The sequence below is a fragment of the Nycticebus coucang genome, chromosome 12 (genome assembly GCF_027406575.1).
Source record: "Nycticebus coucang isolate mNycCou1 chromosome 12, mNycCou1.pri, whole genome shotgun sequence".
Taxonomy (NCBI): domain Eukaryota; kingdom Metazoa; phylum Chordata; class Mammalia; order Primates; family Lorisidae; genus Nycticebus; species Nycticebus coucang.
The window spans coordinates 70,693,304-70,709,370 of record NC_069791.1 but is presented as its reverse complement, the minus strand read 5'-3'; the positions used below and the strand labels follow the sequence as shown (position 1 = coordinate 70,709,370).

The following is a 16,067-nucleotide window of genomic DNA, read 5'->3' as shown; positions in this document are numbered from 1 at the left end:
TCTTCCTCTAGCTTACTCTCTTTACTCCTTCAGATCTGCTCTCTACCTACCTCAGGGAGTCCTCCCCTGGGTTCTCACCCCCCACTCCCATCCCTTGGGCTTTGTTCACCACTGCAGCACAGAGCTCACCTCAGCATACTACCTGGCATGCAGTAGGTGCTCAATGAATGTTGAGAATAGAGAAGGGTGACTCAATGGATGTTTATTATTTGGTCCTGCCCTCTCCACTTGATGAGGTCAGCATAGTCAGGTTGAGGTTCATTGCCTTTGGGGCCCAGCCTCTGACTTGTGGGCTGTGCTCTCCTCCCCAGGAAGACCTTTAAGACCACAGAGGTGGGGATTAGGAGATGACATGTTTTATATGAAACTGCCATGTTTTTTTCCAGAGTGGCTGTACCATTCTGGGATGGGGAGAGGCCCAGATGCAAGGTCAGTAATGAAAGGAGAACCCCGGGCTTACCTCTCCACGCCTTTGCGCTTCCATCTTGGTAGTTTTATTATATTCCTCACCACATCATCCTTCACTTGAGGACCCTATTGAGATTTACTGCTCTCCATCAGTTGTGGCCTAACCTGTGAGTCCTGCCCCCAAGGACAGGCTTTCCCCCAGCACCTGTCTGGGGAGCACCATGGGGCACCTGCGCAGCACTGCCATCCTCTTCTTCCCTCAGGCTCCCTTGGACCTGCTTCCATCCTACTCTGCCCACAGTGCTTGAGTGGCCTTCCTGTCTCCTGGTCTCTGGTTCTCCATCCAGGAAACTTTCCAGAGCCAGCCAGAGAGACAGAGAGAAGGCAGGGGATCTTTCATTCCCAATGTGCTCCTTAAGGAGATGAATGGGAGCAAAGGAACAAGAGGTCAGGACCACGTTTAGAATTGGCTTCTCTCACCTTTCTTCATGAGCTCTCTGGGCAGAGAACCTGTCACCCAGCAAAGTCCCCTTTGCTGTGTTTCAGGGCGGTTGCAGAGTTGGGGGGTTCAAAGCCCAATCCTGTTCCTCATCAGGCTTTAGGGAATGTGTAGTTGACGTCTAGAGACGAGATAATTGCCAGGGAGGTGGTCACTACCAGTTACAGGAAGTGGAAGCAGCTCAGACTTTATGCTCAGAAAGATGGAGGTTCAGATTCTGCCCTTCCTAGTTGTGTGACCTTGAACAAAGGAGTTAACCTGTCTGAATCTCATTTTCCTTAGGTAGAAAATTGCATATGCATTTGTTTCATAGTGTTGTATGAATATGAAGTACCTTGAACAGGGCCTGGTACCCAGTGAGATGACACATAGGTGGATAGGTCTTCAAATGTATTATTCTTCCAGAGACTGGTGGAAATGCAAACTTCCAGGCCCTGTGCTCCAGACCTATTGAGCCAGAAACTCTGTGGGTGGTGCCCAGCAAACTGCCTTAACCAGCTGGCTGCAGTCTGAGAATTGCTGCCACACTGAAGGGGAATGTGGACAGTTAGGATTCTGAAGCCTTAACATATCTAAATCTCCAAGGAGCTTTTTGAAAATATAGATTCCTGGCTTCAAAGCCAGAGTTTGAGGTGGAGCCTAGGAATCTATATTTTCACCCAAGATAAATTTGGTTGGGGTGGGCACCGCATCAAAGGCTGCATTGGGGGAACGTCATAGAAGGCACCTTGAGGGGCTCAGTGCTCCCCTGGGGTTGGAGAAGGGATATAAAGCTGGAGAGGGGATGGGAGAAGGAATGTGGACTTTAAGGTCACTGAGGAAGAGAGGGAGGGGCTACAAGATGAAGCAAGGTGTGTGTGACCTGGACACTTGCCCACCCTCATGGAGTCAGCCCCCACCCCTGCTGTACCTGAAGGCAGCATCATGTCTTCAATTTCACTCTATCCACTTCTGTGGCCATGACACACTGTGGGAAAGATCTCTTTCCCACCAACTAGCTTCCTGACACACTCATGTCCCACTGCTTTTGCTCTATCCCTGCAGCCTAGGACCAGCTGGGCCTCAACCTCTTTGTTTCCAGTATAACAAGCTGAGGACTGACTGGGTGTATACATGGGAGCAACTTGTGGAGAGAGGGCTGGGCCCCGACTTTAGGGCTTCTGTCTCTTGAAACTCAGTGTCTAAGGCCTCAGCTTCTAGAGCAAGCTTTCTTGTTGCTGTGGCAACCTGACATTTACTGATCATGACTGGTGAACAACTGTGTGGCTGCTGCCTCCTAGACCTTATGATGTTTGAGGCTATAGGGCTGGACAGAGACCCTCCCCACCAACTGCTCCATATCATAAAACACCTTCCCTAAGCAACCTTCTTAGTGCTGACACTGCTTCTCCACCCTTTCCCTGAACAGATGTCCCCCTCAGTCATGCAGTCAAACCCCATACTGGGCTTCCCTCTCCAGTTCCTTGAGTACTCTGCCTATCTTACACTGTCCACTCTTTCTCCTCCTGCTTCTGCCCCTGTTTCTCTTGGCAACTTTCTGGCCCCTGGAGAGGCCCTCTCAGGGGAAGATGGCCCTTCATGACCAAATCCTTCCCCCCAGAGAGAGGGATACTGCTAAGGTGAGGTGTAGGGCATACCCAGGGGCACAGGATACAGCCAAGACCTCTTTCCCAATTCTACTAGTTTCCTGTAGCTGCTGTTACAAATTGTCACTAGATCCTTGGCCTCCTGAATTTTGATTTGGAGATCAGGAAGGATGTGGCAGAAAGCAGAGGTGAGTCAAGGCCAGGTTGGAGGTCCCGTTGGTGGGGTTAGCTGAGGAGGGCAGGAGGGTCTGCAGAGCCTGGAATAGAGATGGGAAGGGACAGGGCAGCATCGGACTGCAGCTCCCGTTTAATCTCCTATGTCTTCCAAGGTCTTCCACCAGGAAGCCTTCCCAATCTCTAGGCTGAACCAGACCCAGTGGTTAAACTGCACAGGTTGCATAGGGTTTTGCTTCATCTTTCATGTGGGCCTTGGCCTGGCCTGGATGTTGAGGTCCAGGAGGGCCAAGGCTGGCCCCTCTCAGAGCCACCCACTACGCTCCCAGGCCCTGGCAAAGAGCAAGTGTCAGGGAGCAGTTGAGAAGCCCTATAGGACTCCGAGCTTCCTGAAAACTGGGGACACATTTTCTGCCTTATCCACAGAGTGGCACTGGGGCTGGAGGAGGCAAGCATGGGGCCAGCAAGCAGGAGCTAGAGGCAGGAAGGACCTAGCCTCCTGCCTTAAAATCTACTCCCTTCCCTGACCTGGGGGTCTTTTGTCCCCTAGAATCCCTGACATTCTGTTCATCTGCTGCAGAAACAATGAAAATGAGAACTGGACAGGATGTCTCCGAGGATGTCCAGAGAGAAAAGGCTAAAGGTCAATGGTGGGAAGAGAGGAAAGACGAAGATAATAGCACCTTTGCCCTTGCCATCAGCTCCTGAAAAACAAGGGCTTGATTTTCTGAGAGCCTCATCTGAGCTCTGGCAACCACATGAGGCAAGTTTCTTCCCAGGACACAGATGAGGAAGTCAGGGTGCTTTGAGGAAAGGGAGTGATCCTCAGGTCACATTCTCAGTAGGCACTGGAGCTGGAATTGCAACCCAGGTCAGTCCACTGGGAGACAGGAGCAGGTCTTGGGGGAGGCGGTGAAGCAAGTGCCTTGGCCCTCCCTAATTCCAAGCTCAGGTTCCTGGGAGTCCATTCATATGTCAAAAATATCATCCCCAGGTGATGTTGCCACTGTCTTCTCCCACCCTTAGGTGAGCCCATCTGTGCCTCTATTGAAGCAACTCTGCTTCCCTCAAGCCAGCTACCCCAGTAGCTGGTAGCTGGAGCTGGAGGAGAGGGCAGGTGGGTGGGTAAATACCCCTGCTAAGAGCTTCTCAAGGAGACAAGATGCCTTCTTTTGTTATGTAAATTAAGTAGCTCACAAGTTTCATCTTCTGCCCTGGCTGCCAAGCAGCTCAATGCTAAAGTTTGGGCCAAATTCAATAACTAACCTGTCCTAGCGTTCCATCATGTTTCTCTCCTTCTATAACTTAACGAACGTGACACCTTTATCATAGGATTGCTGGCAGGAGGATCAGTTAATCTCTCTGGGCCTCAGTTTCTTCTGTAAAATAAGTAGATGATAAAGCCCTCTTCGTGGGATACTTGGTGAGTTCTAAGTGAGGGTTAAAGAGCTTTATGAATTAAATAGGACAGCCTTTTCACATTGGGAGCTGTCACGCAATAAGCTTGTTCCCTGGGGATAGTTTCATGAGGATTCACCCTGTTGCTAATAGGTTTTCCTTTTGCAAAACCTCTCCTGGTCCTTTCCCAGGAAACACCCTTCTGATAGTCATATCTGTGGCAGAGAGGCAGGAAAAGCAGTTAATGGAGACAGCCTCCCCAGGAGGGCAGCCAACCATTAGCTATTGGGCTGTCAGTCCCCTATCCCATCCCCTTACCCATCTAGCCCCAAATGGCAAAGAGATGGATGCTAATGTCTGAGCATGGGCAGAAATCTAGTATCCCAAATGTAATGTTTAACTCTTTACTTGTTAAGGTCATTTGGGTCATTTCCAGATTTTGGTGGTTATGGATAAAGCTGCTATTAACATTTGTGTACAGGTTTTTAAATACCCAAGATATGGAATTTAGAGCCTACATGTGAGGACCAGGAGCACACAGTGTCATTGTTTCTAAGGGCTTTTCAGTGGACAGAATTAGGATATGAGTACTTTTTTTTTTTTTTTTTTGTAGAGACAGGGTCTCACTTTATGGCCCTTGGTAGAGTGCCGTGGCCTCACACAGCTCACAGCAACCTCCAACTCCTGGGCTTAGGCAATTCTCCTGCCTCAGCCTCCCGAGCAGCTGGGACTACAGGCGCCCGCCACAACGCCCGGCTATTTTTTGGTTGCAGTTTGGCCGGGGCTGGGTTTGAACCCGCCACCCTCGGTATATGGGGCCGGCGCCCTGCTCACTGAGCCACAGGCGCCGCCCCAAGGATATGAGTACTTTTTAATTTTAGGTAAAATATACCATGAATTCATATAGATACTTCCTATCCCAATTCAAGACTATAGGGGTTTTGCATAATATCACTGATTTTACATCTGCATCTCCTACATCTTTTATTTCAAAATTCCAGTTCTGATAATATAAATAATGTTAACTGTTTTATCCTACACATTCTCACCTATTCTCAACAAGACTACTAAGAATAGAATAAGATTTTATTTTTTAGCAGTTTCTTTTTTAATGGCAGTTATTTTGTCCTTACAATAGATCTCAGAGATGCATAAATTACTATTTTAAAGTTATTTCAGAAGTGTTACCTTCCATGTAGTTATGTCATTATGTACACAATTAGGTTTGTTTCGATTTTCTTTGAACTTTAAGATATTTATTTTTAAAACCTTTTTTCATGTAACTACGTAAAATATACAAAACATAGTTGGAGCTTCTCTTCATTCTATTCTGTTCTTCCCCGTATGTTACCATTTAAATTTTAAAATAATCTATACTTCCACTTAAAAAAAAAAAAAAAAAAATATATATATATATATATCTTTGGCTGAGTGCAGTGCCTAAAGCCTGTAATCCCAGCCACTTGGGAGGCTGGGGCAGGAGGAACCCTTGAGGCCAGGAGTTGCAGACTAGACTGGGCAACACTGGAAGACCCCTCTCTATAAAAGGTAAAAAAATTAGTGGGGCATGGTGGTCTGTAGTCCTAGCTACTCAGGAGGCTGAGGCAGGATTGCTTGAACCCAGGAGTTGAAGGCTGCAGTGAGCTATGATCACGCCACTGCACTCCAGCCTGGAGCAACAGAGTGTATTAAAATAAAAAATTACATTTGTACCTCCCTATTCCCTTTCACAATTGAACAGGAGAAATAATGGACATATTTCTTATTCTAGACTTTAGCAGGAAACACTCCAGTTTTCACATTAAGATCTTCCTTTAAAATTTTTGTAAATTCAAGCTATGCTATACGTTCCATTTTTTTTTTTTTTTTTGGTAGAGACAGAGTTTCACTTTTTCGCCCACGGTAGAGTGCTGTAGCGTCACACAGCTCACAGCAACCTCCAACTTCTGCGCTTAGGCGATTCTCTAGCCTCAGCCTCCCCAGTAGCTGGGACTACAGGAGCCCGCCACAACGCCCGGCTATTTTATTGTTGCAGTTTTGGCTGGGGCTGGGTTTAAACCTGCCACCCTCGGTATATGGGGCCAGCGCCCTGCCCACAGAGCCACAGGCACCGCCCTATACATTCTATTTTGTCTTCAACAGTATTTCCTGGAAAGCTAAAATAAAGGAAGTGAAAACTCTCAAGCTGAGAAGTGGTACACAAACATGCCTGCGGACTGAGTATTAATTAATTCTGGGACAGCCTCAAGATTCCTGAACCCAACTCACTACCTTTCACATAAGAATAAATGGAGGCTCACAGAACTGAGGGGACCTGTCCCAAGTAACCTAGGGAGGCGGTGGAAGCTCCAAGATCTTGTTTCACAGTCCAGGGATCTTGAGAAGCTTGGAGGCCAGGATAAATTCTCTCTCACACACACTGTACACAGTATACCTATTTTTATAGGGATTAACATTTTAGGGAACTCTCGAAGGGAAAAAGAAGTTAAAACAAAAGGCCTCCAGGGAGGACCCAGCCCAGGGATGGGTCCATGATCCTGCTCCCACTCAAGCTGGGACTCTCCGGTCCAAGTTCCAGTCCAACTTCGGAGATGACTGAACACCAGAAATGCTGTGGAGGCACGGAGTGGGGAGGTCTAGATGCGGAAACACCGGACCGTTAAGTTAAACTGCCCCAGGAGGGAAGACTGACACTCTCCGCACCTCACCACAAGCCGGGCGAACATACCGCCGGACAAACTTTCAAAAGAAATGGGCTTGATGAGGACCCGTAGGGCTTCAACGGGATGCGGCTCTAAAACACTTCGACTTTGGGGCGTGCCAAGATGGAGGGCCAAAGCTCGCGGGTAAACTGGGGGCGGAGCAAAAGAAATGACGTTTGGGAGCACCAATAGGGCGGGGCGGGGGAGCTGGCTCCGCCCCGGTAGCGGCACCTGGGAGGGCGGGGCAGAGGGGGTGGCGAGGCCGAGCCGAGTAGCTAGTCTGCGACTCCAGCCGCAACTCCAAAGATGATGGGCTATGGGGAGTCAGAGCTGGAGTCCATAGAAGGGAAAGAGGCCGTGGCGGTCCCAGGGCCACCTCCAGAACCCCGAGCTCAGGAACCCCGAGCCCCGGTGCCTGAACCCGGCCTAGACCTAAGCCTGAGCCCGCGACCCGAGAGCCCGGAGCAGCGAAACTGCAGCTCTAGGCAGCGGAAGGGGCGGGCGGAGCGGCGGGGCGGGGCTCGGAAGAGGCGGCAGGTGAGCTGGGGGAAGGCCTGGCACCCCTGCTGTTGACGGCCCCCGCGCCTACCTCTTCACGGCACTACTCTCTGCTCCCAGGTCCGTTTCCACCTGGCGCCGCCTTCCCCAGTTCGGTCTGAGCCGCGATCGGCGGCCGCTACACCGAGCGACAAGCCTGCAGCGCCGCAGGAGCTGGAGGTGCCCGCGGTGCAGAGCAGCCTGGCCTTGAGCCTTGAATTGCAGGCCGCGCGGGCCGCAGCCGGGAGCCAGTTTGATGCTGCGAAGGCCGTGGAGGAACAGCTGAGAAAGTCGTTCCAGATCCGCTGCGGCCTGGAGGAGAGCGTGTCCGAGGGTGAGGGGGGCGAGCGGCTGGCTGCGGGGGGCAGATGAGGAGAGGGAAGTGAAGGACGCCGCTCATCTCCGCTTCCCTCCCCTCCTCACGGTCTCAGGGCTGAACGTACCGCGGTCTAAGCGCCTCTTCCGGGACCTGGTGAGCCTGCAGGTGCCGGAGGAACACGTTCTGAACGCTGCTCTGAGAGAAAAATTGGCTCTCCTCCCGCAGGCCCGAGCCCCGCCCCCAAAGGTGAAGAGACCGGGGCTTGGGGCTTCCTCCCTGTACCCCTCCCTCCAGAAAAAAAGCTGCGGCTTTTTTTCTGGAGTGTAACGTTGCTTTGGGCCCCAATTCCCAACAGGAGCCACCTGGGCCAGGGCCAGACATGACCATCTTGTGTGATCCAGACACACTGTTTTATGAATCTCCACACCTGACCCTGGATGGTCTTCCCCGTCTCCGGCTTCAGCTCCGGCCCCGACCTTCAGAGGACACCTTCCTCATGCATCGGACACTGAGACGATGGGAAGCTTAACCCTCAAAGCTCCCTGGATGGGTAGCACTTATATTTGTATGTTAAAATTATTTTTTCACAATAAAGTGGTTTTGCTAACAAATGAGACTCGTCTTGGAGCCCAAAGGTGGGGCTAAAACCTCCAGGGGTTTGTCCACTTAGCCTTAGGCTGGAAGCTGCCCTGAGAGTCAAGTTCTGGGGCTTTTTAAGAAACTTGAGGTAGTCGGGGCCAAGTGGAAAACACTGTTCTAGTCGGGGGTTAGAAACCTCTGCCCTGACCACCTTACCTGCCTTTCCCTGACTTCAGTCACAGGCACCACGTTTTTGATGACAGTTGTTCCTTTGCACCACTTTTTTTTTTTTTGAGACCGTCTCACTGTGTCATCCTGGTGGAGTGCCGGGAGTCACAGCTCACAGCAACCTCAAACTCTTGGGCTTAAATGATTCTCTTGCCTCAGCCTCCCAAGTAGCTGGGACTGCAGGCACCCACCACAACACCCAGCAATGCATCACTTATTTCTGATCATTTAAAACGGAAGGCCTTTCCTAAATGCCTGTGTCAGTAAGCAAGGCACATGCTGGCACTGAATTACTGACCTTATCTCCTTGCTTTTTACCTTTAAGGGCCCTGCCCATCTTGTTTACACCTCATCACAGTGTTCAGTATTTGTTGAACAATTAACAAATACTGGAAGCTCCACTAACAATTGGGCCATTGAAAGAGTTTCATGTTAATTGCCTTTACATCTGATTCCAGGATACAAAAATGTGGCTGATGTGTCCAGGATCAGGTAGGTGGCTCTGGTCCAAGGTGTTTTTCCCTCCCTCCACTACGTGGTTAACTGTCCAAAATTAGCCTTCTGTGTAAAGCTTCCACATAAAAAAATATGTCAACAGGGTATTTGGGAGGAAAGAAGATAGAATCTTCAAGTTCCTTATCAAAATTTGCATTACATCCCCTTTCCCGACTAGGGTTCTGTATACCTATATATAGATTTGAGTAGCACTTGATAATCATCCAGAACACTAAAAACCTTTCTTGAGACTCTACTACAATGCTTTTCAACCTTTTTATCTCACGCCACACTCGAACTTATAGTTAAACTTCCGCAGCACACTTAAAAATTATGTTGATCAAAGAAAAAAATTAAAAAAAGTATACACTTACTATGCTTTTAACTTCTTTCAAAAAATAATTAAGGATCTTTAAAAATTTTTCATGGCACACCAGTTGAAAATCACCCCTCTAGTGAGAGCAGGGAGGAAGCACAGATTCTACTGGGAGGCACCATTCTTTCCCCACCAGTTCGAAAGTACCAGACACATGTGTGGGGGCCACTGCCCTAGACATCAAGTTTATTGTGCTGTTCTCACATTCAAAACCCAACCCCTTCTCCCACTGGGGGACAGCAGCGGGAAGGATTTTCACAGTACCTGTGTGCCTCCCTGCCAAGCTTCCCCCTCTAACCTTCAGTCCATCTATCCATAGTCCACTGAAATGCAGCTAGGGACAAGGAGAAATGGGAATCTCTGTCGTTGGGAGAACAGGAGGAAGGGGATACAGATTTTGACATTGTCCATACCTCCCAAGCCCTAGGAGAACGGGTAGGCAAACAGTCCATGCCATCCAGCCCAGGAGGCTGGGGGAGAGGAAGATGATGGTAACTCCAGCACAGCTGGGCTTGCTGCTTAGGTGCCAGAAGTGTAGGGGAGGCTGGGGCAGCAACGTAAGAAAAGCTTTCTCTGCAGATCCAAGAAAGGAAACTATTTTTGGAGTCAGAAAGGAAAGGCCAGCCTTGGGATACTTTCCTCTTCCCCCAGGTCCTCAGAAGCAGTGACAGCAGGCTCTTCATACTTCCTGTTCAGGGGTCCACTTAGTGGCTGGGGGAACGGGCCTTGTGGAATAGGTACACAGGACGCTGGAAGCCTAAGGGGAAAGTGTGCAATCAGAAAGGGCTGGTAGGGCCTCTGGACTTCCCACAGGGCTTATACCCTCTCAGCCAAGACTGCCTTCCAAAACAAAATAAGCCAGTCTTACCTTTAGAGGTGTTATGTGGTGTGGCCACAAGCTCATAGCTAGAGAAGCCCACCTCTGGGGACATCAGGTAAGAACTGAACTGCTCTGGCTTCAGCTTGATTCGGTAGTAGTTCTTGTAGATTGTTTCCTAGGGAGAAAGGTAGAGAGAGGACACTTCAGCTTACAAGCCTCTTCCCCTGGCTAAAGGTGATGCCCACCCAAAGGGGCTTTCCAGCTTGTGCAGAAAGTCCTCTTTCTGCTTCCTGGAGGTGTTTCTGGCCTCTACCAAAAGAAGTCTCATTCCCCATTTCCACTGAAACCAACTCACAGTCAGTGTCTTTCTCTTGCCGTAGGATGACCAGGGTTGGGGTTCCAGGACCAGGATGCCCCCAGGACGTAGGTGCCGATAAATCCGGCGAAACATGCGCTTCAGCCCCTCATCTCCCCAGTTCAGATGCACCCACTTGGTGAGGCTGAGGCACAGCACCACATCATATTCTGGTGTCTGTGCCTCCACCAGCTCATCTCGATCCAGCACATAATTACCCTAAGGGCAAGAATTGGGGGAGGTCAGCACAGAGATTACAAGATTCACAGCCCCAATACAACCCACTCTGCAGCAGCTGAGATAAAGTCCTGGAGCCTCACTTTAGCCTGTAGTCACATTCTTCTCAGGCACTCCTCAGACTCCCAAATGGTGCCCTCCGAGTCTCATTTTCTTTCTACTCTCTCCTGCCTGTTTCCTACTGATGGCAAACCAAAACAAGCATTAAAAAGGAGCCTGGTATTTTCGATGGGGCAAATTATCCACAAAGTCTTCCAAGTTGGGCTCAAATTACAGAGGGAGAGACTAGGGTTCTCCCTAGACCCTACTCTGTGCTTATTCTCACCCTCAAACCTTATGCAGAGCAACTCAATGTTATACAAGGGTAGCTTCCCAGATTTCAAAGGAGAACATCATTCCCTCCCTGCAGTTGGGGCTGGCAAAGTTTCAGGCTTATTTTTCCTTTCTGCAAGAGAAATGAAGAGCCACATCCCTTAGGAAACCTTTTCTAGGTGATAAGCTTATCATCACCCACTGGAAAGTCCATTTTTCAGGGTTAACCCCAACACATTGCCAAATATTCTGACCGATGGCCTACTGAGTGTTCTACTGGGAGCTGTGTGCAGACAAGGGATATGCACTCTGCAAGGCATAGTACCCTCCCTTCTCTGCAGAGGTCTGATTCTCCCCCCCTCCCATTACCCAGGGTCAACATGGAGATAATCTAAAACCAAACTACTTGGATTCTTGACCACTGACACTCTTCAGAGAACTCTGTCAAGGGGAAACAAAAGCAGCTGTGGTCCCTATCAAAGGAAGGAAAGAAACTATAAATATTAAGTCTGCTACTACCCTAATCTCTCTCTCCCCCTAAGACATTCCATGTATGACACCCATCCCTCATGCTGTTAGAAAAATTTAGGACAAGGTTCCATCTGGACTAAACCTCTAGCAGCAGCAGCTTTCAAGGGAAGGTGGATCAGTCTGAATTACAGTCCAGTTTGGAAGGAGGGAAAAGGGAATCAGCCTCTATCTTGGGGAAGAGATCCTAGAAGTCATGAGAAAGGACCCCAGGTTTAAAGGCCCACACCTTTTCAGATTATCACAGGGAGAGTCCCCCAGCAGAGGCTCTCACTTGCCAATCCAGACTCTTCTCTTGAAGATCTGGTTTTCCTAGCAAGGAATATATGCATGGATTCCCTTCTGGGTCATAACCTTCACCTGCCCCATTCCCATTTAATCTCTTCATACCTGGTCCCAATTCCAAGAACCTCTGGACCTTCTTACCGTGACGAAGATAACGTTGTTGGGGAAGACTGATGTATCTGCTCCATCCAAGGGCACTTGGGGTGCAGCAATGGGACCCCGGCTGGCTGTCAGCGATGCTGGGAAGCAGCTTCTCTTTCGGACAGTGGTGGTTCTTTCCTCACCCTCTGCCCCTGGATCCCCCTCAGAAGTTTGAGATGGGAGACACAGCTCTTCAGACAAGTAGTGCCGGATGTTTTGGCGGGCAGAATGGATAAGCTGGGCATCAATGTCCAGGCCCACCATGCGAGATGGGCCCCACTTGCAGGCAATGCTCAGGGTAAGGTGGCCAACGTTGCAGCCCAGATCGAGGACATCCCGGCCCCGAAACCACTCAGGTTTCAATACCCGTAGACGTACATCCTCACAGGAAGGATTGCGGTACCCATAGTACTTGCAATAATTCCCATACTGGAACTTGCGCTGTTGTTTTTTGAAGCCTGCTGCAGGTAGTGGGTGGTGGTGGCGTCCTCCCCCACTCCCTCGGCCCTTTTCCTTGGAACCATGGCTTCCACCCCTAGCCCCTGCCTCTGACTTGCTGGAAGTCCTGCGGCGTTTTCGATGTCGTGAGGAAGATGAGGATGCAGAGGTAACTGAGGCAGCTGAGGGGGCTGGAAGGGAGCCTGAGGGACCCTGCAGGGCAGATGGAAGGGGAGACACAACTTCATCCCTGCAGTTGATGGCTGTGTTGAGTTCATAGGGTTGGGGTGCATCCCGGTTCTGGCCCCTATGCCGCTGCTGTTGTGTGGTGCCCTCCCCGTGAAGTGAAGGAGTGAGAGGGGTTGTGGGCAGCACAGAGTGGCTATCATTCCCTCCAGATGCCTGCTGCTGCTGATGGTGCTGTCCCCGGTGTCTATGCCGTTTCCGACCCGTCTTGAGGGGTGAAGCAAGAACTACTTGGCCCTCATCAGTGCAAGTATTGAGACTGAGTGGGTCAGTAATGTCTTTGGGGATGAGGATTTCCACGGGGTCTCGCCCTTTGGCCGGAAGGGGAGATGACTTAGGGGTCTCCGCATTGAGTGCTCGGCTCACTTCCTCATCCAGGAGGCTATTCAGGTTCAGTGGATCAAAAATATTGCCCCCCAGGAGGAAGTTGGAGGGTAATAAAGAGTCACAGTCCGAATTAACCCGCCTGCGCCTCTTGAAGGCCGGATGTTTGAAGCCTCCACCACCTCCTCCTACATTACAGCTATTTCTCCTTTTGCCTCCACCACCCCCAGGGGGTCGGTGGGGCTGATAGCCATTACGGGGTCGAGGAGGGGCAGGGGGACCCAGTTCTGTTCCGCCCCCGCCCCGTCGCTCCTCCCCCACGTCTGGGGGAGCGGCTCGCCCGAAAGGATCCGACAAGCGGGCCTCCCCGTGCGACAGTGCCTGGGGGCCGCCCCCTCGGTGCTGTGCAACCCCCGGGCTCTGCTTGCCGGCCCCAGAAGCTGGAACCCCAGCCGACTGTGCGCGAGGGCCCGACCCACGCTCCGTCCCGCCGCGGAGCTCCCCAGAGGCGGCCTCTTGGTGCGGTGGCACCGTGGGGCCGCCCCTTCCGCCCGACTGCTCTTTAAGCGGCGGCGGCGGGGCCGGCACTAGAAACGGCTCCTTCTCCGCCGCCATCTCGATCATTTCCTCCCCTTATTCCGTCCCAGTCGAGGGTAACCAGGGTTTGAGGGGGATGACCCCCCTTTCCTAGACCCCGCTCCCTTCCCCCTTTCCCGAGTGCGCGCGCAGCTCGGCTCTTATCGCTTAGTCTCGACTCCAAGCACCTCCCCCCAAAGCGCGCCCCACTCGCCCGCGAGACCAAAACAAGATGCCCGCGAGACCCGAACAACTCAAGGAATCAACCGCGCGTGCGCCGGCCCCTTTCTCCTCTACCACTACCTCTTTGCCGCGAGCGCGCACTGCTGGAGCGCGTTCCTCTCGTCCCGGAGCCACGCATGCGCACTCCGCCACTACCCTGGTTGCGCGCGCATCAGAGTACGAACCAACTTAACGGCTCCGGGAGTTTAAATACATTCCCCCCTCGGCCCCCCGAAAAGCCCACCACCCCAAACTGACACCCTACTTTCCTTCGCACCTATGTCCGGCCCTATTGCTATCCTTTTTGTCTCTGCCGCGCGATCCCACCCACCGTAGGCGGGGGACAGGAGCTGGTGTGAAAAGATCTCCTTGACACCCGACCCTTGTTCCTGAGGAATGAGTCTCAGCCGTCTCCGCCCGGCTCTAAACCCAACAACCTCCCTACCCCGCCTCCTTCCTCCCCCTAGTGGGCAGCGCCTGCGCACACCCTTTTGGGCTTGCGCGGGTAGATGCAGCACGTGCTGGAGAAGATGCCCAGCCCTCCGCCCTAGGGGCGGGGACTGTTACGTCGCTTCCTCAAGTTCGGTACACGCAAAGTACGTCAGCACGATTCGAGGGCGTGGTTCCCAACGAAAGAGGCGGGTTCATGAATTATTCACGATTCTGATAGCACAACCCCCTCTTTGCCCACCTACTTAGAAGGGCTTCAGTGAAAATCTCAAAGTAGAGGGGAAGGAGTGGAGCGTCCTAGCTGTCTTCCTACGAACGGTTCTCAGTAAAATACGATAGGTCTTTTTAACTCACCCCCCTCGGGAATATTCTTTGCTGAACTGGGGAAAAAAAGCACTACACAGCCGATGTCGTCCAACTTCCTCTTCCCCCGAAATGGCTGAGTTGTTCTCTCGCTTCTCCGCCTTTCCCCACTTGCAATCACTTGGTAACACCACACCTTACTCTCTGCCTCCACACCTACGGCCTGGACACCAAAGCCTCCGCCCACCCCCCAGACGCCAGCGCAGGGGTGCTCTCTCGAAGCCCAACGATACCAGCTTGCTTGCAGGCCTTCCCGAATGCACGCCGCGGCTTCATGCCGCCTTATATATAAACGAGGGTGGGCGGGGGAAGAGGATTCGTTCTGCTTTGGGCCCCCCTGCCTGGGCCAATGGCGAAGGAGCGATTCCATGTCGCTCCCCCAGGGTTATGGTGGTTTGGTCTCCCTGCCAACAGAGTGTTTGTGAAGAGGGCGGTCGAGGCGAGAATGGGGTTCAGAATAGTCACAAATAAAATATTAAAAGCATGAAAGAGACTAGAAGGAAGAAGAGGAATCCGGAAGCAAAAAAGTGGGTGGAAAAGGTAGGATGGTATAGAGAGGAAAGTTAGTAAAAAAAAAAAATACGCTTTAGGAATAATCAGGCGCTGCTGACGCCGCCTAAAAAAAGTGAAACCCACGATGCTTGTGGGATTTGTAGTTTTAGTGAGCATAAAGCTGGAAGATGGCGGAAATACCTTAGCTGCGCAAACGCAGACGCGGTTTCCAACTGCGCATGTGCATCCAGCCTCCGCCCCAGTACGCCTGTAGGGGGTGGAGCTTGTGCGCGTCCTCGCACCTTTTTCGGGTGGCGGGAAAGCTGCACCCGAAAAAGGTGCGTTGCAGAGCCGCAGCGGTAGCGCACACTGCCCCTCGCTTGTAGAACCTCTTTTCTGTGGAAGGTAGCTGGCTCTTCTGTGGCTGCAGATGAAATTCTAGGTGGGGCCGATCCTGGTACCTGTTGCCTGAGGAGAAGCTTTCTCCTCCAGGCGACAACCAACTCCTACACCTTCTCCTCAGAATGTCCAATCTCTAACTCACCCCCAAGAAGCAGAAAAAAACAACTCCGTATCTTGGCGGGCAAGGACTATCTGAGCGAGAATGAGGATATTGTGCCTTTGTGGGAGGGGGTGCTGAGGGGGAATCCTCTCATGGTGGGATTGTTGACAGGGAAGAGAGGCTGGAAAACTGTTTTACCTTGTGGGAGAATCGAGGACATTTGACCGTGATACCTCCCATCTTAATTACTGTCTCCAACAGAGAATGTGGTGAGGGAAAAGAGAGGAAAAATGGAAGCCTATCAAAAATTCTTTCTTTTGGTTTTCAAGGTGGATTTAGGCATTTTCTAACTCCAAAGCCTGACACTCCGTGAGGGGAAACGGTGGGGAATCAGGGATTCATGGTATGTGCTCCTAGAAGCGAAAATAACCAGAGGGCCAGGTCGAGGTCGGTACCAGTTGAGGGCACAGGTGGA

General features: G+C 51.4%; 2 protein-coding genes across 2 annotated transcripts; one reads left to right on the top strand and one right to left on the bottom strand.

The window, feature by feature from the left end:
* The first annotated feature begins 6,955 nt into the window (after window positions 1-6,955).
* PPP1R35 (protein phosphatase 1 regulatory subunit 35) lies at window positions 6,956-8,230 on the top strand. Its single transcript, XM_053555496.1, has 4 exons — window positions 6,956-7,304; window positions 7,386-7,638; window positions 7,736-7,869; window positions 7,979-8,230. Exons 1-4 carry the CDS (start codon window positions 7,074-7,076, stop codon window positions 8,150-8,152), a joined length of 792 nt encoding a protein of 263 aa, XP_053411471.1. The 5' UTR covers window positions 6,956-7,073; the 3' UTR covers window positions 8,153-8,230.
* Window positions 8,231-9,458: 1,228 nt separating this feature from the next.
* MEPCE (methylphosphate capping enzyme) lies at window positions 9,459-14,892 on the bottom strand. Its single transcript, XM_053555495.1, has 4 exons — window positions 11,980-14,892; window positions 10,477-10,695; window positions 10,170-10,296; window positions 9,459-10,058 (listed from the first exon to the last, which is right to left on the bottom strand). Exons 1-4 carry the CDS (start codon window positions 13,609-13,611, stop codon window positions 10,006-10,008), a joined length of 2,031 nt encoding a protein of 676 aa, XP_053411470.1. The 5' UTR covers window positions 13,612-14,892; the 3' UTR covers window positions 9,459-10,005.
* Between the last annotated feature and the right edge of the window lie 1,175 nt (window positions 14,893-16,067).

Bases quoted from the DNA above. Each gene is read 5' to 3' on its own strand.
- MEPCE (XM_053555495.1), bottom strand. From the start codon at position 13,611: ATGATCGAGATGGCGGCGGAGAAGGAGCCGTTTCTAGTGCCGGCCCCG. The intron at 10,696-11,979 runs GTAAGAAGGTCC...TCTTGCCCTTAG, and splicing joins ACAACGTTATCTTCGTCACG to GGTAATTATGTGCTGGATCG. The intron at 10,059-10,169 runs GTAAGACTGGCT...CTTTCCCCTTAG, and splicing joins ACCACATAACACCTCTAAAG to GCTTCCAGCGTCCTGTGTAC.
- PPP1R35 (XM_053555496.1), top strand. From the start codon at position 7,074: ATGATGGGCTATGGGGAGTCAGAGCTGGAGTCCATAGAAGGGAAAGAG. The intron at 7,305-7,385 runs GTGAGCTGGGGG...CTCTGCTCCCAG, and splicing joins GGGCTCGGAAGAGGCGGCAG to GTCCGTTTCCACCTGGCGCC. The intron at 7,639-7,735 runs GTGAGGGGGGCG...TCACGGTCTCAG, and splicing joins GGAGGAGAGCGTGTCCGAGG to GGCTGAACGTACCGCGGTCT.